At 30.2% G+C, this 22738-nt stretch overlaps 2 protein-coding genes across 2 annotated transcripts in view; one reads left to right on the plus strand and one right to left on the minus strand.

Annotated features, from left to right (window-relative positions):
• The window catches only part of LOC113376811 (zinc finger CCHC domain-containing protein 24-like), a 74671-nt gene that overhangs the window by 9497 nt on the left and 42436 nt on the right, over positions 1-22738 (plus strand). The window lies entirely within an intron of this gene.
• On the minus strand, positions 3240-3979 carry LOC113375490 (RNA-binding protein squid-like). The gene has a single exon (XM_026615422.1). It carries the CDS (start codon positions 3977-3979, stop codon positions 3608-3610), a length of 372 nt encoding a protein of 123 aa, XP_026471207.1. The 3' UTR covers positions 3240-3607.

Genomic DNA, 22738 nt, shown 5'->3' on the forward strand with positions numbered 1-22738 from the left:
TAGTTGTATAGAGCTGTAGTTGTGTATATATTTTTTATATTTGTACAAGTAACTACTATTTGTTTACATTTATTTAAGATAATAAAAATACCGATATTTTACCGGTATTACCGGTATTAAAAGAAAAAGATATCGAGATACCTGTATTGAATTTTTTTATCGGTATTGCATTCTCTAGTTCAGATATTTTATTTATTTATTTACATCTTTATTATATAGACTAATACAAAATATCTAAGTGTAAGTGGCATTTTGCCTTAGGCAAGTTCCATAAACTTTTCGACATGTGTTAACAATACACTTAATCAATACGAATTGAGGATTAGCAACAATTAACAATGTGACGAAAAAAATTTAAAGCTCTGATATTTCCAAAATTTCACGATTTTTCATACTTAAACCGCATTTCGTGAGATCTGCGTTAAGGCAATGAACTTCTCATGAAAAGTTTCATCAAAATTGCAAAAAAACATCCCGACTGATCTTTAACAAAAAAATAATTAGCACAATTCCCAATGGATATTTTTCGAAGTTTTTGAATTTTTAAAATCGATTTAACATATTTGGATAAATCCTGAACTAAAAATTTCATTTTCTATATTATTACTAATTTTACACAATTAATTATAAATATATGGCTTCCGATCGTCTTGAAAAACTAATAAATTAACCTTATCAAGAATGTCTTTTAAATTTTTGACATGAAATATCAAGAAAACCAAAAATTAGCAAGTTAGATTTTCTGGCAAAAATATAAACTTCTCTTTCTGAAAGTTATTAAAACTTCTGGGATGTAAGTTTGTAGTCACCAGATTATAAGGAATTGAAACACATTCTATTTTTTCATATTTTGCAAACTTTTTACCAAACGCTACAACATCTAAATGCCAAGAGTCATATCTATTATAACATAAAATGCTAAAGTTAATATAACCTAATATGGCAAAGTTTTCCACATTACACCTCAACATGCACCAGCTTTTTTTAATTTCTACGTACGTTGCTTTGATACTAAATTAGCTAGGTTTTTGAATATTTTAAGTGATTTCTGCAATAGTTTAATTGATAGTTGGTTAGTCTATGAGTAATTAATTTATCTACGCAATTGAATTTAGATAATTATTGCATCGTGTTCATTAATATAAAACTATAAAATTAAATATTACATTTTTTTAAGTTTATATTATTTTTTTGTGTAAGATTTGTAATATGTATACGACTTAATAAAAAAGAAATGTTACTTTTATGATGTGTTCAACCGATCAGAACATTAAATCGCTTTTTGCGCTTGAACGAGGTGACGATGATTTCCACCTCGAGTCCCGGATTTTTTCAAAAACAGTATTTGTCCCGAGCTCGGGTTTTTTTTGTCCCAAATTGTCCCGAATTCTGGAAAATATTATTTTTAACATCTCAAATTTGGAGAAAGTATGTGTGTGTATGTGTGCGTGTGAGTATGCGAGCCAAAAATTGATCTTTTATGTACTTTTTCTCAAAAAAGGCTGACTTGATGTCAAAATTTTGAAATTTAATTTATGTAGCTCGATAAGGTTTTGTCAGTTTTTTCTATGCATTTTGGCTCTTGAAACTTTAATTGATTTTGAAAATTCAAGAATTGTTCGAAGAATAATCACTTCAATTAGTTATTGATAAAGATAGATCGAGTCGTTTCTTCGGTGTTGAGTTGATAGATTTTATAGTCTAAAATAACATAAAATATTATAAACCTACGATAATCGGTTGAATTATGAAAAATCACAAAAATTTTAAATTGCGCCTCACGTTTAAGCGATTCTAATCAGAATCTATGCCTTTCGTGCATATAAAAGTTCAGCTTTCGTAGTTAGCTACTGATTGCAGTTGACGTCTACACTTTGATAAAATACATTTTTAGAACCCAGCATGGATGAATTGAAATTTTTTAAACAAATTGATTTAATTTCTACAATTTCAGATATTATAAGTATGTTTCAAAGACATGAATTGGAACAATTGCTAAATCTCAATTGTTATTAAGTTGATTAAATATACGTATCGGAAAATCCATGCAACTTGCCTTAAGGCAAAATTTTACTTAAAACTAGTTCATATATATTTTTACAAAAATTGAATCAAAATGGTATTACAGCAATATTTCTTAAATATGTTAGAAGCAATATTTCTTACTTAAGATAATTACGATAAAATTGTTTATAATTTTATACCATGCTCAAAATTGGGAAAACCATAGTTAATAAAAATATGAAAAGTTTTATATAAAGTAAATCTGGTAGAAAACTGATTATTTTTAAGTTTTTTAACATAACTACAATTTTTTTCACTTCTTTCAGCAAGTTCGGGACATGGATTAGAAATGAAAAAAATATAGTTAGTTTAGCTTCAACCTTTGCCCAAAAAGAAGCGTATGAAAGTTTTGTATGGTCTATGTAAGGTTTTTAATACAGTTTATATGAATTTATGAAATTTACATTATCTGCACTAGTTTTTTTAACTGCCACAAAATGTAGATGTTATTCAATGTTCTGATTCAGTTTTAAATTTAAGAGTATATATACATGCTTCTTAAAGTAGCACTTTGACAATCTTTCAACTCAACGATGTATAAATATATATATATATATATATATATATATATATATATATATAAAGTAGTCTCTTTCTCGAAGAATAATTGAGGCACAAATACAAATGAGGTATGCAAAAAAGAATCCATATTTCAGTAAAATATGAAAATGCAAAGTTGTGCCCGGGGGCGTACTTATACGTACGCGGGGTGAATCGGTAGCATCCGGTTAACTATAATAACACAGTCCAGTCTGTATTCCGATCGATGTTTGAGCTATTTTAGGCTATAACGAAATGTCAAACCGCGACCGCGCGACTTTAAGCGTCTGCTACGATGCTACGAAGACGAGGTGCATTATAAAACTATGTACATTCGAGAATTAGAAAAAAACGATATTCAAATGTGAAGGGCGCCATCGCGCTGGGACATCCGTACTAGCAACTAGTCAATAACACATTCTAACATTTTATATTTTATTTATAAATTTTAACATTTTAAGGATGCAAAGGGGTCAAACTACATCGTTTTGTCTTCCGTCTGTCTATCACAATTTTTATTATATTGTTTATATTGTTTACACAGAATATAAAAAGTGAAGTGTACATGTCTAGAAATAAATATATACAAGATTCATACCTTCAAAATTAATATAGTCAAAGTACTTTTTTGTCCCTGTTTTTACTCAAAAAGAGTATCGTTCATTCACTTAAAATATTAAAACAAAAAATATTAATTTATACATTTCCTAATACACTTTCAATGAGAATTACATAATGAAATAAAAGGAGAAAATCTCTACATTTACCCACAAATTAATACAAAACTATACCTAAATTAATTCACATAGTATTTTATCTTACTCTCCATTAGGTAAGAAGCCAATGAGCATTCTTAACTAAATACTAAGATTTGTACAGATGTTTAGAACGCACTTAAAGTTAAATCTTTCCTCTTCCACTTCTGAGGAAGTATAGAAAGAGCTCCACATGAACGAAATATATTATGAACTGAATGGAAGATGAACTGGATCACTATAAGTTATTAATAGGGCTGGTGCCTCTGTTGGCGTCCACCACCACCACCACGTTGCTTTCCACCGCCATATCCGCCGCTTGCACCGTAGTTGGGGTAGCCAGCATAATCATAACCGCCATAACCTCCATAGCCACCTCCATAGTAATCATAGCCGCCACCGCCATAACCATCATAACCACCTCCATATCCACCCTGGTTGTAGCCACCATAACCACCGCCATAACCTCCTTGGTTACCTCCCCAACCACCTTGACCGTAACCTCCACGTCCGCCTCTGCCTCCGCGACCGCCACGACCACCGCGCATTCCTTGCATGTTGTCTGGCTTGGGAGTGGCTTTTTTCACATCTACTTCCTTACCAGCAATCGTTTCAACCATATTTCCCTCTTCCAATTCAAACCATATTACCCTCAACTCTTTCGCTACGAAAGTATTTTCCGCAGGAGTGTCGCTGCTGTACTTTTTTTATACTTTGAAATAATTTGAAACTTTTAAACTATTTTCAAAGCAATCGCGATACGTTAGCTGCATAGAAACGAAATATCGAAGCGCATGGGCGCCGCGTCGCGGTATGACAGATAAACATTGGTACGAAACCCATAGAAAAGTGAACAAAATTTGTTATTATTATAAAAATATCTATAAAATATGTGATAATTTCATGTGCATATGTCTAATGATCACTTTTGCCCGTCAAATGCTATTTTTCCACTTTTTTTATTGGATCTCCAAAACCACTAGACCTGCCTTCCCAAAAATTTTCCCAGTTCTTTATTTCGTCAATACAAATAAAATCTCTTTTTTGATTCATACAAATCAGGCGCTCCGTTCTCTAAAAAAATCTTGTAAATTCATTTTTGGCACTTTTTGCCCCGTATCTTTGAAACGGCTCAACCTGCCTTCGCCAAAACCTAATCAGCAAATCGGTTGACTAGTGTTCTCAAAATCGGCGATAAAAATTTGTATATGCACACGCACACACACACATGCATCCATTTTTCTAATGTATGCCAAAATATTCAGAAACCTTTGAAACGTAAAGGTATATAAAATTTTTCATTCTCGATTTGTTTGCGATTACTATAATTTACTCTACGGAAAGTTAATTAGAACGTGTTTCAAAAGCAATATATATATATATATATATATATATATATATATATATATATCGATTCTAACATTTTATATTTTATCTATAAATTTTAACCATTTAAGGATCCAAAGGGCTCAAAATACATTGTTTTGTCTTCCGTCTGTCTATCACAATCCAAACCATATTTCCCTCAACCCTTTCGCTACGAGAGTATTTTCCGCAGTTTAGAGATATTTCTATTATTATCTATAAAAATGTGTTAAAAAATCTAAATTTACGCTTCTAATGAACTAGAAATTGCAATAAAAAAACTAGAATTCTCAATAGATTAACTCATAGTGATAAATATTGTAGCAAAGGCAATCCCAACATGACGTCAGTACACATATAGCACATAACGAAAGGGTTAAACTAGTGCAGATTATTTTGAAACCTAGGTTTGTAAAATTAATCTATTCGGATGCATCTACAATCTACACTTAAATTTTACAGTATAAAAGTGAACAAAAAGAGAACTAGAGAAAAATTAACGAAACAAAACAAATCAAAAGCGTTACTTGGTATTCTAAGGAATACTATTTATGTTCGTTTGTCATAAAAAATACGGTATAATAACAAAATTCTAGATATTGTAAAATATAACTCTGTTTCGAACTTGATAAAATCTCCATTTACATATTCAAGAAAAAGTTTCGTTTTAATATAGTATCTTCAAGGTCTCATTTGAAAACTAGTTAGAAACTTATTATGCAATAAAACAGCAGGCATGCCAAAACTGCATAAAGACATGCGTGACTACAACTGTACTCTCAAAACAATTACATTTATTCTATTCGGTTCAAATGGTCCCTGAGCAGGGATGGGAAAAAATTATTATACCCGCTGTTGAGAAATAAAATTTCGATATGCACAGAAAATAATATGGTTGTATAATTATCTTAAGATTTATTATATCGAATTATTAGTAGTTTGACGACGAAAATGGACGACCACATTATTATACTGATACCAAATGTACATCGTTACAAAGTTTGATATCATTATCGATATTCTGAAACTATTGCTCATTTTGAAGAGTATTGAATGTCTCATTTCTCTTGGGACAATCATCTAAGAATCTGTATATATATATATCTCAATCTCAAAAACAATTGAGAATTGAGTTGAGATTTTTTTAACAAGAATATTTGAAAGTAGAGGGAAAAAGCGATTTGTCATCTTGATTCTTACGACGTTGGTATCGGGAGATAAACGGCAATGTTTAAAAATCCATAACTAAAGTATTTTCTTTCGTTGTTAGTTTTTGTGGTTGTGAGCGCTGTTGTTTAGTTTACGAAACCTTAAAATAATTATTAAGTACACGTTCATTAATAACTTCATAATATGTATTGTTAATTTTAAGTTAGATTCAACAGTTTTTCAATATAACCTCTATAAAAGCTCACATATATATGAGGTGAAAAAAACGAATTTCATCACCTCCGCGGCAAAGGTGTAAACAATAGACAACCGTCAATGAAAAAGTAAATTGAGTTAAAGAAAGCAATTTTACAAGAGATAAATCAAATAAATAGTTATTTCAACTCTGCTGGTGATATGACGAAATACCAAATCTAGGTTATATACAGTGTTATCTCGTGAAAGTTTACCCATGAAATTTATATTTTGCATTGGTTGAATAATGTTGCTATAATTTCGTATATTCTTGTTGAAATTAAAAATATGCCGTCCCATGTTACTTCGTCTCTGGGATAACAAGAATAAGGTGACAAATTTTTGAAAAACAGTAAAAAAATCACATTTCTACGAATTAGCTGGGAGTTTTTCTGAACATAAGATAGTTGTATGTTTGATTTGCGTTATTTCTTGTCATATAATTAACTTGATCTTCACAATATAATTAATCAAAGTTAAATTGGACCTTTGTGCCCCGCTTTAACTTATATATAAATATATATTAGTGGTTGCTGATAGAAAATCTCCGACTGCTATTGCATTATCTGTTCAGTTATTGCTTATGTGCTTTATACGATATAAATGGCCACTTTTTCCAATAAGCATATAAATTGTCTTTAAAAATAGAGTAATAGCTTATATATATATATATATATATATATATATGCAAATAGCAATAGAGTTGGACTATTTATAGAATTTAAAATTGATTATATTACAAAGAAAAAAATCACTATTTTCCAATATGAAACTAGTTTTCATATAAGTAAATGAATTGGTAAGCAATGAGCTACCTTATGTGATACGTTGAAAAGATAATTACTGCGTATCTTCAGCATGAATCTATAAATATATTAATGTTTGTATATGTAACGAATGTTTTTTCAAACTAATCATTATGTAAAGAGAAAAGAATCTGAATAAGAAATACAGTTCTATTTATCAAGCATAATTGCATTTGAAACTTAAAAACTTACAAATTATAATTATAATTATAAGGACTATGTTTCATATTTTTTTTTTTTAATATTCGTTGAACCACAATTACCATTAAAATGCCAAACCAAATATAAAATACTGCAAAATTAACAAAATCATTAACAATATATATATTTTGGTAATAAGAATCTTGGTAATGATTGATAAATAACGTAAATTTTAAAAAGAGTATACCATTTAGAACTTTACTGGCCAAACCGCTTTTATAATTACCGGTAATGGTGACAAATATAGCAAATAGATCCTTTGCAAAAAAGTTTTTAATGCAAAATATTATATGTATTTAATTTAATATATTTTACTTCCCATAGCCGGAAAAAATTGAAAATGAAAATTTATATATATTTCTATGCTTCAAAGGTTTCTAAACATTTTGACTTTAGTAAAATAGTATATATGTTTGTGTGTATGTGTCTGTGTGCGTATGTGCGGATATAAATTGTCGACAATTTCGAGAACACGGATCAACCGATTTGAATAATTAAAAAAAAACATTCGATTCGTATTGATGAGGAGACTACCGATTAGTATTTGGAAAAGACAGGTCCAGCCGTTTGAAGATAGGGGACAGAAAGTGCATAAAATGGCATTTCAGTTTTTGAGAGAACGGAGCGTTCAATTTGAATGATTCAAAAACATTTTATTTGTATTGACAAAAGAGGAACTGAAAAAAGGTAAGGCAGGATCAGTGGTTTTGGAGGTCCAATAAAAACGCTATTCGGAGATCAAAAATGTGATCGCATATTAATGTATATCCGTATTACTGCGACGCTTCGATATATTGTCTCTAAAACCGCTACGCAAGGCGATTGCATTGATAAAAAGCTCAAATGTTAATTAAAAAATATAATTTACTCAAACTTTTCAAAAAAAATTCAAGCATTTTAAAAAATTTTGATTTTTGGTACGGAAAGTTGCAACAATTTGCCCCAGCACGATGTTATACGATGCTATACACCACTAGTTAATATATTAATCATATTGAATCTAATAGGGAGACACGTAGTAATAGTATTTTTTCTAAACCAATACTGATTCGATAAAATATGTTAGTTATCATGTTGAACGAGACTCCTGTCATGTTGAACATTATAGATAAACGTCTACTACGAAACACAATTTTGTCTATAAAACTTTTAATATCATGTTGTATTACGTATTTAGACAACACGCATCATGTAGGCGCATTTTATTGAACTAAAGCTGCTTCTTTCCGTAGAGGTCTTGTCTCGTACGCGTTTTGTTCTTGCAATAGATCAGATAATATTCATATACCTGTGTTTTCAAATGATTTTTTGGCAAGAAGTCTTAAATATTTTATGGTTGTTAATAATTACGTTAGTTTAAAATTTTTATCGATAAGTTTCAATCTGCTTTCGTCGGTCTGCCTATATATTTGCTCGTTGAAAGTTTTTCTGTCAACGTAAGGATAATTATGAAAGCTGTATTAAATCGATAGCTCTGATATCAAAATGTTGTTTATAATTTTTTAGTAAACTATTTTTTTGGTTTTGATATTTGGGAAATCCAATTCGGAAAAGGTAATGAAAAAATGTGTATACAATGGCTGCTTGTTTTTTAGAGAAAAGATTAACCCATGTTATTTATACGAGGAATATTGTGATTTTATATGGAAAACTTAGTAATTTAATGATTTTGGATATACAGAAAAAACGTGCAAAAAAATAAATTTTTTTGAATCACTTTTCGAAAAATCAATAGGTCATTTGAAAATTTCTGTTTATAATAACAGCACCATGAACAAAAATTGCATTTTCTTTATAGTCTTTAATTTGTGATACTTTCATGCTCATATAAATATTTTATACAAGGTACACAAGGTCTACGCCAAATTTTCATTTTTTATAATCTAGACTCCCGAACCTCTAGTAAGGTATGTTTGACGACAAAAGTAAAAAAAACTAGTGGTGTATGGCATCGCGCCTTAAGACAAATTGCTGGAACTTTCCGTATTGCAACGAATGTTCGAGGAATATTAAATGTTTTCAAATAGATTATTATAAATATTGTAACATTGTCTAATATTTATAAGAATTATATAAACTGAATTGCAAAGCTTTTATCAGAATTAAAATTAAAATCTTAATTATTTTCAATATACAAAAAAATGAAAAAATAATTGAAACATTTTTTTTTCAAAAGCAATTATTTTGTTGAAACAAGCAGAAAATTCTTCCTTCCCCCATCATTCAAATCTCGAACGCTTAGTTTCTTCAAAAACTATCATTTTTTGTACATTTAGCTCTGTATCTTTGAAATGGCTGAACCTGCCTTTGCCAAAAACTAATCACCTCTTTTCCCAATCATTACAAATTTAATGTTTTTTAGATCAATCAAATTGGAAACTCCGTTCTCTCAAAAACTCGATTTGTATTATCTGCACTCTTTGCTCCGTATCTCCGTAACGGCTGGATCTGTTTTTGCCAAAAACTAATCAGCACATCTCCCTATCAATAGGAGTCGAATGTTTTTTGAACCATTCAAACTGGGTGATCCGTGCGCCCAAAAACGTGGACGAAAAAATGCGAACATACAAAACACACACACATACATCCATTTTTTCGGAGGTATGCCAAAATGTTCAGAAACCTTCAAATTGTCGAGAAATGCAAAATTTTCATTTTCGATTTTCGGCCCATTACTATAACTTCCCTACGTGAAGTTAAAAGCAATTATTTAATCATAAAAATTGGTCAATCAGCTGAGTAGAATATAATTAATTTTAATTGCACTTTTTATTGATTTCTAACAATTTTGATATATAAGAATCAAAAACTATAATAAAGCGAATTAAATAAAAATGCGATTTAATTATTTACTTTGAGCTTTTGTGATCCGATATGATTGAATAGGTACTATTGCACAATGGGTTTTATTTTGTTCTACAACAATAGAACAATACAATTTCTCGTAGATTTATCAGAAATTATTATAAGATTGATTATGATTTTCTAGATTTGTTTCTTCCAATGTTTAGGCATTTCTTCTAGCCACATCGGTACTTTTATAATAGTAACGATGAAAGTTAGAATAATAAAAGCCACCACGAGCGTATCGTAATGAGCCATCGGACAGGAAATCCGTTTTCCCCACTCGGGCATGCTACTGGCCGTTGACCTGTGCGCTTTGCCTAACCTCATATTACAAACCCTCTTTCCCAGAAATCGACGTAATAGGTAAACTAATGATAAGTCGAAAAAACTAATTGTCACATCGTCTTGTGCTGTGTGCGATGCGGAAATAATTATTCATTGAAGTAACTGAGATTTTTTATGAATCACTTCAAATGTATACATATATATATATATATATATATATATATATATGTAGGTGTATACATTCGACCTTCCTATAACGCGGTGTGTTATAGTTTAATATGGAAACCGCGCTTTTTGAAACGGAATTTAATGTACCAACTAGGCTCATTCAAAGCGCGTTCTATGGAAATCGGCCTTGTATGGGAAACTTAGAATTGGTATAAATCACATCATTTTTACCGCTTTGTATAGTGACTATTAAATATATAGCATTCTTTTTAATAGGGCCAATATTTATAATAACCTATAAGTACTTATTTGTGCGAACATGTAGTTCCCCCTACTTCTATGGTTACATCTTGGCCAATCTTTACTATTTGATACTTGCCATGACAATAACTATATTTATTATTTTCTTGCATATTGATATGGTGACAAAATTTAAAATATAAAATATTTTATATTTTATGCCAGTACGGTGATTTAATTTACAATTAGAAAAATTTTAGTTTAAGGGGGTATTCGTATTCTACTCTAGAATTATTATTTTTTTTTAGATATTTTTAAAGCTCATCTATTCTATAATATGTGCACAAGATTTTTTCAAGAAATCTAATATATTTACAGAAATATAGCTGTTTGAGCACAATATTCTTCCTTCGTTTCCTTTCTCCGCAAAACTTTAAACGCGTTTTTCTCGAAACTTTTTCGATACGATAGATTTTTTTTATAAACATTTATAAACGTAGTAAAAATATTGGTTTGAAATTATCACTTCTTATTTATAATTAAATATATTTTTAATTATTGAAGAATATTATGAAAGATAGTAGGCAACAAAGCTCAGAAGTAAATTGGTTGTATGTAGGGTAGAGCGGAGCACAAATGGCCAATTGGACTTTCAGTAATTACACTGTCTAAATTTTTAAATAAACTACATCTCAATACTACATCTAAAATTCAATGAACTACATCTCAATACATATCACGTATCAAACAAACAACTATCAAACTATGTTCAGTAAAATCTCAGTTAATCCCTAATTATAGAATTTTCTTTTTTTTGGAAAATTTATCATCTGTCCATTTTTACCCTATAACCTGGGTGAGAAGAGACAGCTATCGGGCAAGCAGGTACAATATGATATATTAATTTAAAATTCAACAGAATTATAAAATATTGGCTGAATTATTTAACCATTGCAAATATTTAGAAGGGCACATATTTAGAAAGTTTGCACTGTATATATCCTCGATCCTTGATCTGGTATATATCGTCGTATCGTATAATATCGTAAGAAATATTCAACAGCAGAATGGAATTAGTGGTAATTTAATTTATTTCTTATTTAATTTCTTTGTTTAACTTCATAAACTTTTCTATTTACTGTTTTCCTATTATTTAAACCTTTACCAATGTAAAGGTTTAGTTGGTCTTTTTACCCACATGTAAGCTTTAATAGAAGCTTTATAAAAAAATGTTGGATCTAACTTAAATATAATAATATATCTTAAACAATTGAATATGAGCGAAACGAGCGAAAACCAACGAAGCAAAATACTTCTATTGTGAATATTGATACGTAGCCTTTTGTCTAATAGCGTCGTCGTAAGAATTTAGATGTTGATTGGTTACACATCTTTTGCTTTCTACTTTAAACTAGCATCGATAAAAAAATCTATACTTCACTCGTTTTTTGAGATAATGGTAGCAGACCTTTTTATCCGCGGACGTTTTAGCTCCGATCTATCCTATTTTATAGTAACAAAATTTAAATGCTAGTCTTTAAAACCTTCTGCTTTAATAAGCTTTAAAATATTAAATGAAGAATAAAGTTTAAAAATCTATTCTAACTGATTTGTAAAAAAATTAATGAAGTTTTGTTATCCTACACTCCAACTCTAATAATAAGTAACAAAATGTTTAATGCTGGTGTCAACCTTCCAATGACACAAAATTAAAAATAAAAACAGTAGTTTTAATTAAAATTATGTACATGATATATATATATATATATATATATATATATATATATATATATATATATATATATGATACCATTATATAGGTACATATTATATTTCAAAATGTATGATTTATTATCATCATATTTCTTAAGCAAACCTTGACCTTCACCTTCGTGCTTTTAGAAATTTTCCTATTCCAATCCAATTAATAACGCAAATAAAGTTAGAATTGTATCACAACTTGGTGCTTAGCGTGTAATTCACTTGCCAAACAATAATATTTTGCGGATTGTGCGCGTCGCACACATTTACACATACTTTTGTGTTTGTAATGTACCCTTTAAATAATTTTAATATCGGTTTTGAGAGAACGACTGATTTGAAAAACTGCTGACAAAACATTGAAATTATTTGAAATGGCAAATTACTATAAATAAAAGAAAATTATATTAGTATTTAACCAGGTAACTGTGGTGTTCTATAAGATAGTGCGCACAATTTTGTGTCGTCCGAATCGAGTCCATGACTAAAGTATTTTCATCAATCACAGCGTCGCTTTTACGAAATTGAAAAAAAAAATTATATTTTACTTTTCTGTTAGCATAAGCATATACAACATACGTATTAAACTAAAAATGTAACTAGTGGTGTATGGCATCGTGACTTAAGGCAAAGAGCTGCAACTTTCCGTACCGTAACGAAATGTTCGAGGAATATTAAATGTTTTCAAATAGATTATTATAAATAAATACCTTAACATCGTATAATATTTATAAGAATCATATAAACCGAATTGCAAAGTAAAAATTATTTATTCCAAGTATTATATATATATATATATATATATATATATATATATATATATGTATATGTATATATATGAGTGAGCTTTAAAACTTTAGCCAGAATTAAAATTAAAATCTGAATTATTTTCGATAAACAAGAATTTTTCTGAAAAAAAACTTTTTTTTTCCAAAAGCGATTGTTTCATCAACACAAGCAGAAAAATTTTTGAATCATTCAAATCGGAAGCTTAGTTCTCTCAAAAACTGCAATTTTTTGTACATTTAGCTCCGTATCTTTGAAACGGCTGGACCTGCCTTTGCCAAAAACTAATCACAACTCCCCGTCATTACGAATTGAATGTTTTTTGTCCTTTAAATCGGATGCTCCGTTCTCTCAAAAACTCGATTTCTATTTTCAGCACTCTTTGCTCCGTATCTCCGAAACGGCTGGACCTGTCTTTGCCCAAAACTAATCAGCACATCTCCCTATCAATAGGAATCGAATGTTTTTTGAATCATTTAAATCAGTTGATCCGTGCACCCGAAAACGTGGACGAAAAATTGTATCCATACATACATACACACACACATCCATTTTTTCTAAGGTATGCCAAAATGTGCAGAAACCTTCAAAACGTGAAGAAATGTAAAAAAATTCAATTTCGGTTTTTGGACGATTACAATAACTTACCCTATGAAAAGTTAATAAATTCAATTATATATTATACATATAAAAGTAAGAATTCAAATTTTTGCTGTGAAGTAATACGATCATTATAAGATATAGATCTACGAAAGGTAGTTTGATTATACAAATTTACTAATGTTTGGTATTAGTAATATATCTATACACCCTACAGATATGTTAAGAATTAATATATCAATACGGTACATGTACTAAAAACTTAATAATTCCGTTCTATGTTTTGTACTAATTACCGTTGTCGTTCATTTTTGATTTCAATTATATGTTTAGAACACCAATTAGAATTTGTAAAATAAATTAAATTAAATTAATACAACTGCATTTTGTTTAAGAGGTTTTAATTCGGAAATCCCATTGATTAGTTTTAGTTGAAAAGCAAACATCTTTTATACACATAACGAACATACTAGTCCAGGGCCGGATTTAGAAATTTGGCGCCCCGGGGCACTGACAAAAATGCCGCCCCATCCCTGAAATTTTACAAACTTTTGGACTTTTTTTTAAAGCAATCGCGCTGCTTCAGCTGCGTAGAGACAAAATATAGAAGCGCGTAAGCGCCGCGTCGCAGTCTAACGGATAAACAATGTTACAGAACGCATATAAATGTAAACAAAATTTAGACTTATTATTATAATATCTGATAAATTATTGTACTTTTGTCCGCCAGGTGTTTCTTTTTCAAATTTTTTTTATTGGATCATCGAAAGCACTAAACCTGCCCCCCACAAATTTAAGAAGTTATTTATCCTGTAATTTTTTTTTGAATGATATTGGATGCAATTTTGGCATTTTGGCCCGTGTCTTCAGAACAGTTGGCCCTGCCTTCGCCAATAACTAATCTACGCAGCGCGATTGTTTTGCACAAAATTCATAATTTTCAAAATACAAAAAATGTGTTTTAAAAGTCTTTTTTTTCATTTTTCAAAAAATTTTAATGCTGTTTAAAAAATGTAATTGTTGTACGGGATGTTTCAATAATTTGTCTTAAGGCACAATGCCATGAGTCACTAGTTTAAATTTTTTTCGACGTTATAAGCTCGAGAACTGAAGAACATATTTTTCTTAAACTTTCAGCTTGTTTACAGATCTTATTATTATCCAAATGGCCAAATTTAATAACTTATTAACCAATTTGATAATTTACGTTCGGAGAGGGAGATAAGGCAAAATAATAAATTTTAGTTATCGGTTATTTCAACTCAAATTTTGCATTGCAATCGTATTATGTTTTGTTAATTATATTTCTTGAAATAAAAAAAGTTGTTAAAGAAAAGTTGATTATATTGTATAGAATTTTTTTCTCACTATCCAAATTTTGCCGCCCCCCAAAATTTGCCGCCCTGGGCAGTAGCCCCGATTGCCCCTACTGTAAATCCAGCACTGTACTAGTCAATACACAAAATTCTGCAACTTTACCCTTAGTAAACTATAAAATCAAAGCATTACTATAAGGAATTAGATTTGGTTTTTTATTTCATATGTTTGTAAATGCAATGTGTAAGGCGAGAAAATGAATACGAGTGATCAAAAGTATTGATGCGTTTCCTATAGATTAAAATAAATTATCTGTATTTTTTTTTATATTCGAGCGTAAGTCTTATGAACTCTTGTGATAATATTTCTTAACTACGTGGCTTATTTTAGAAGGCAACCCGATGGTTGGGCAATCTATATTTTGATATATTTATATTATTAAAAGTTCTCTAATGCTGTTGATTTTTAATATTTTCACTTGGAAGCATATTTCAGTCTATATTTCCCTGTGGCCACTGATGGCGCTACTTCCTGGTATCAGGTAGTGGGCAGTATCGAACTGGCATCGTACTGGTTGGCAGGCTAAATCTCTAACGACTATGCAACGGGAAAGCTCTGATACTTCGATATATATTTACTCATACATTAGAAACTCGTTTATCCGGCCCTCAGTTATACGTATTCGCGATTATACGGACTACCAACCGCAACCAATTTATATAACCAATTCGTGATATAGCACCAATGAGAAAAAGTTGCTCACGACAAATGACAGTTAACAAATATTTTAATCCAAATTGAACTTATTGCCAGTTGTCAAATACATATTGTAACCAAATTATTTGTACATATGTACCTAAATATTTTATTCCATGATTAATGTTCCAGTTTAGTTATGCCTATGTAATGCAATCTAAGAAAATATGTTTATACATAAGTGATAATTTTTTAACATAGATTTTTGTTGATATTTATTTATTTGTTGTTTTTAATAAATACATAACATTATTCTTCATACATTAGATCATCCGGATTTTTTATTGTCCGAATGCCTATCGACAACAATTTGTCCACTTAATCGAGTTTACTGTATCTATTATAAGCTTTACTGTGATTTAGTAGTTAGAGCTATTGAATTTCAATGAGAGGTTCCAGGTTTAATATCCGCTTTGGGCAGTCTGATGTCAAGCAGTAGTGACATCGATTTTTACTCGAAGATATAGATAGCATTATGCTTCCACGCGAAAATAGCCCTTACACGTCATTGCTGCATCAACAAAAATTCATCAGCATTACAGAACTTATAACAATAACATTCATCACATTGAGGTGAGACAATTGTTTGAGTTGCCATCTATAAAACCGACGGTGTTAAGTCAACACTTATAGGACCCTTGAAGTCAGATCGCTGTTCAAATACTAAAAAAATACTTGTTTTATTATAGTACAATATTATAGTTTAATAAAAACGGGTTCAGTGGTTCTAAAGGTAAACTAAATTAAATGTTAATTCTCATATTGAATTTTAATGCCTTAAATATCACTATAAGTTGCAAATCAATCAAAAATAAGAATAAGTAGAGCAATTGTGAAAAAAATCGAAGATATTAAGTTGAATAGTTTTTTATCATTCGAATATATCCAGTTCTGGATATATTTTATTTTATCTCAAGTTATTTTCACATTTCGTTCTGCTAAGCAATTTGGTATGTAAAACCTATGTTAATTTATGGAAGTAGTACAAGTAAATAGAACAACTGCGGTTCACTAATCGATTACGATTTTCCACTGAGCCTCGAAAGCGTCCTTTTTTTCAGCTAAACGAATAAAAAATCATATCGTATTGAAATATAGGACACTCAAATACGCTAAAATGCTCAATCAGGCCAGACCACGTGTCATATGGTGGCCGTAGATAGATCAAAATAATGCAAAAATCAAATCTAGAGATAATCTTGTAAATGATTAATTAAATTACTGTTATGCTTTTTTTCGATTTAAATATATGTTATCATCTTGAGGTACTCGGACAACATTCTGATAACTTTGTTAATCTCAATGTGATTACATTTTAATTTTTTGAAGTTTTCTTTGAAATCGAGCAAAATAAGAGAAGTTATGTCATTGTTATCGATGCTATAAGTAAATGTTAGTCTATTAGAAAAGTTATTTTATTTTAGTAATATTATATTTTATCAACTCCTCTAATATTTAAAATATTGCGCAAAAAAGTCTCCGCAGTATCTTCTTTTTGATCGGCGGTCTTTGATATATTTTAAAAAAGTTTTGGTGTGCAGCATTCTACTTTATGGCACATTCTGATATTATAGAAAGATATTGTATGAATAAAAATAATTTTTACATGTAGAGGACATGATCAAAAATTGTGCTTTACTCGTGGGGACCGCACCAAAAATTGTCTATTCCAGATTAACCATATTGTATGCCCACCGGACAAGCGGTCCTGTAATATAGTTGCGTTGTGCGCCACCGGTGGCCATTCGATCTTCAAGGTGTTATTTTAAAAAAAAACTAGCTGTAAGTGGAATTCTGTCTTAAGGCAATTAGGGCATCGTGCCTTAAGGCAAATTGCTGGAACTTCCCGTACCAAAAATTATTTTTTTTTTTTTAAAACGATTAACATTTTTGAAAAAAAATTACTTTGAAAAAATAAGATTTTTGAGAAACTATAAATTGGACAAAAAATTAGTTTTATTTTGAAAAAAAAAATTTTTTTTTAAAAAAATTTGTTTTTTTTGAAAAAAATTTTTTTTTCTTTATTTTGACATATTGTGGAAGATCTGAACTTTTTTTTTAAAGCAATCGTACTGCTTTAACTACATAGGGACAAAATATAAAGCGCGTAAGCGCCGCGTCGCTGTCTAACGCATAAGCATTGGTACGGAACCGATAGGAATGTTAACAAAATGTATACTTATTGTTAAAATCTCTATAAAATGTCCGATAATTTGATGTGCATATGTCTAATGATCATTTTTGACCGCCAAAGGGCTCATTTTTTTACTTTTTCCTCTATATCTCCGAAACCGCTGGACCTACCTTCATGAAAGTTGTATCGATTCTTCATCTTGTCAATACAAATAAAATGTTTTTTGAATTATTAAAATCGGACGCTCCGTTCTCTTAAAAACTGAGTTACCGTTTTCGGAACTTTTTGCCCCGTATCTTCGGAACGGCTTGACCTGCCTTTGCCAAAAACTAATCAGCACGTCTCCTTATCAATACGGATCGAATGTTTTTTGAATTATTCAAATCGGTTGATCCGTGTTCCCGAAATCGTCGACGAAAATTTGTATCCGCACATACATACACACACATACATACATACATACATACACACACACATACACACACACACACACACACACACACACATACATCCATTTTTTCTAAGGTATGCCAAAATGTTCAGAAACCTCTGAAACGTAAAGATATATAAAAATTTTCATTTTCGATTTTTTTGCGATTACTATAACTTGCCCTACGGGAAGTTAAATATTTATACAATATTTGTTCTTAATATCAGAATGTGACATAAAGCAGAATACCACTCGACAACAAATTTTTTAAATATTTTTAAGACTGTTTACGTTTAACTTTTGTCATCTCGGACTTTACTGGCCGAAATCACTTACGAACAACACAATTTATTCAGGTTTCGCATAAAGTCAAAATATATTAAAAATTATGCAAATAGTTATTTATAGAAAATTGTATATTAAAAATTAATACAAATAAATTATTTTGTCTTCATTAGCACACTAGCATGAAGCCGATGGATACAATCTTCGCCGAGCTCAGAACAAAAAAAGAGGGTTTTGCAACAATTGCAAGTCTCTTCTTTTTACCAGTGAATCTTCTGGTCTGTTTTTCGCAATTATTTTTTGCATACTTGGAGTAGAGGTTAAAAGCCAATAGTCAACAATATATGAGATTTTTTTAAATGAAAAAATATATAGATATTGAAATGACAAATGTGCGCAAAGACTAGCTTGTTGGTCATCGAATTGTAATTTTATTGTTGCAAAACATAATTGCTAAAAACATAATTGCTAAAAAAAATATCAACCGGGAAAAACTTTCATTTGTTGCAACCTCTTTTTCCGTTCTGAGCTTGGCGTAGATTGGTTATGATGTATGACTGGTACCTTTTGGGTTCATGCTTGATGTGCTATTTTTTATATATATATATATATATATATATATATATTAATAAATATTATCAAGGTGGTTATTATGGTAAAACCGATAAAAAAATCATGCAGAGTAAAATTGATCCATCATTCAGTATATATTTTCCACTATCATATTCATTTTATTTATCATAAAAATTCATAGTTTTCCCGTCTTCACTTTCTGATATTTCTTATGTCTTCGCGAAATTTTCAAGATTGTTTGCGACAACAAAATTAATGTCATACAATGATTGATCGATAACGAGTGTATTTCCAATGGTCATGATTTGTTTTCCTGGAATGTGGTAACTCACCCTATCTATCTACTTGGCTCGAAAGCTCGTCGTTTCTTTGAATGAGACGAATAGACAACGGGCCTGCTGTGGGATCCCAGCACATCGATTTCGATTTAAATTATTCATTTTATCACAAGCAATCGACATGCGAGCGGACAAAGTAAACCGCATCGAGCAGCTTTACTTTTTTATTGAATATTAACGAAAAATTTGAACCCCATAAAGCCATGCAGTTAGAGGCATTTTTAACATCGAAGAAACCTTTGTATTCTGTATTATAATCATCCAAATATATGTCGCGCTCTCATTATTCTAATACAACTAGAAATAAAAAAAAACTTGCTTATTAAATTATATTACAAGCACATAAAAACCAAATAAGCATTTTCTAACTAATTAGTCTATTTTGAGGTGAAGCAATTGCAAATTTACTATATTCATATTTTTTGGATAGGTTTTTGAAAAAGGGGTTGGATAGATGTGTATTAATGTAGAAAATTGTTTCTTGGAATCGAACAGTAATTTTGCAGATTTAAATTATTTTGACAATGATTATTTGATATTTTTATCCCATGACAAAGTTGAATATCCTATTTTATTCAGAATATTGCAATATAATTGAATATTATTATCTTTAAAGGTGCAGGTTTCATATTGATTTTTTTATGTTTGTAAGAAATTTTGATATTTCTTTGATTATTTGAGTAAGGCACGGCACGAAGGTCTAATTTGAATTTGAGCAATTTTATTGTGAAACAACAAATAACACGCATTAAACAAACAACTATCTGACTATGTTCAGTAAAACTCTCAACTAATCCAAAAAAAATTGTCACCTGATCCTTTTTGCCCCATAGGCATCGGACGGCCAGGAGGCAAACAGATCCAATATTTTACTTTTAGTTATAAAGGAATTTTTCGAAATAATACATTAATTAGCTACATTATTCAACCAATGCAAAATATAAATTTCATGGATACATTTTTTCCAAAGATAACACTGTATATAACATTGATCTAGTGTTTTGTCAGAAATAATCATCAGCATAGTTGAAATAACTATTTATTTAACTTATCTCTTATAAAATTACTTTTGTTAACTTTATTTGCATTTTTTATTTACTATTTTTTATTGTCAACACCTTTGCTAAGGTGAAGATTCAGTTGTTTTTCTTCTACCCTATCCACATGTAAGTTTTCACATAAGTTATATAAAAAAAACGTGGAGTCTAACTTAAAAATAGCAATACAATTTATAGAACAATTGAATAGCATATACCTAAAAAATATATTAAGACCTCGTAAACTAAACAACAGAGCTTACACCTAAACAACGAAAATACTTTTGTTATGGATTTTTAAACATTGTCGTTTATCTCTCGATAGCGCCGTCGCAAGAATCAAGAGAATAGCAGCTACAACTTTTACAACATTTTCCCTCTACTTTTAACTTACTTACTTAAATATTGCTGTTCAAAAATTCTTAACTTTACTTGTTTTTATAATTTCGGTGGTCGATCTTTATACCCGCGGACCTGCCCCGCTCTACCCTATATATAATTACATATGTTATTTACGTACCATATCTTTAATAAAATTTAATTAATTAAAATAATAATGAACGTATATTAATGGGGTATTTAAAAAAAATAGTTTTAACTTGTATTTTTAGAATTTGCCCTTTTATCCTAGACTATCCAAAATTTAAGTTATGTAACATTTAAAGCAGTTTTCTTAGTTTTGGTCAATAATTACTTTAGTTTAAACAGCTTGAGTATACACATTGAGAATTTTAAATGTGTCATGCCAAAAGGCCATGATAAATAAATCTAGTTTAAGCTTTGACCTTTACAATGCAAATTGCGCGAGAACTAGTGCAAGCAAAAGTTTGAATGATATTTTAGTTTGAACATTCGGCCAGTGTAATGAATGCTCGTGTTAACTAATTGGTTTTGAACTTTTCGTGCGAGATTCTGTGCAATGGGCCCGCTACCGCCTTTGAAAAGGTCTCCGGGTTGTGGAAACAGAAGTTTGTTTGATTTCACATGCCACCCACTTATGGGTGAGCATGTTTTTCGGTGCAAGTATAATAGAAACACGCAATCTTTTACTCCGAAAACCTCAGTTCATATTATTTACATACGGACGGGAAATATGTCATAGATACAAATATATATATATATATTAGGGTGGTCCTTAAAATGGCCATTTCCTTGCTCCCAGGGGCTCAAATGGTTCCAAATAGATAAAGAACAATTCTCTAAAAGTTTTAGCTCCTAATTTTAACGTTTAGATAGAGCGCAATTCAATCAAAGTTTTGTATGGAAATAGCATGGAAAATTTTTCAAAAATTTTAAAAATGTTTTTTAGATGTAATTTAGCGAACAAATGAATGAATAAAACTCATTCATTTGTCGCTAAGTTATACCTAAAACATTTTTTTTTAATTTTCAAAAAAATTTCCATGCTCTTTCCATACGAAGTTTGCTTGAATTGCGCTCTGTCTAACCGTTAATATTAAGAGCTAAAACTTTCAGAGAATTGTTTTTTATCAATTTGGAACCATTTGAGCCCCTGAGAGCAAGGAAATTCGAAAATGACCATTTTAAGGACCACCCTAATATACATATATATATATATATATATATATATATATATATATATGTGTGTATGTGTGTGTGTGTTTGTGTGTCTTTAAATATACACGCAACAATATACATTTATAGCTCAAAGTATTACCAATTATAATTTTTAGTGAAAGTGCAAATTAATTTTAGATAATGTTTATAACTCCAGTTCTTAATCACTTCGCTACGAGCGACAAGTATACTTGACGACCACATTAGTAGACGGCTGTAATATGAACGCTCAGCGTGCGGACGTTGCATGCCGGCTGCGAGCGGCGTTTGCGGCCAATAGGCGCTTTACCGAAAGTAGAAAATATGAAAAAATATATTTTTAGTTAAAAACAATGTTAGCCCTAAAAATTTGAAACTAAACTCGAATCATTGATAGGTCGGCACCTCCAGTAATCTGACAACCTCGCGACCGAAGCGCTGGACAATGTTTTGGAAATTTTTAAAAATTTTAACGTTATTTTCAATATA

Source organism: Ctenocephalides felis, unplaced genomic scaffold (assembly GCF_003426905.1).
Source record: "Ctenocephalides felis isolate EL2017-DRISC unplaced genomic scaffold, ASM342690v1 CF-g0.4_SCAFFOLD_01886, whole genome shotgun sequence".
In the NCBI taxonomy this organism is placed as follows: Eukaryota; Metazoa; Arthropoda; class Insecta; order Siphonaptera; family Pulicidae; genus Ctenocephalides; species Ctenocephalides felis.

What these genes read in the sequence shown, in the direction of transcription:
- LOC113375490 (XM_026615422.1), bottom strand. Translation starts at nt 3,979, where the DNA reads ATGGTTGAAACGATTGCTGGTAAGGAAGTAGATGTGAAAAAAGCCACT.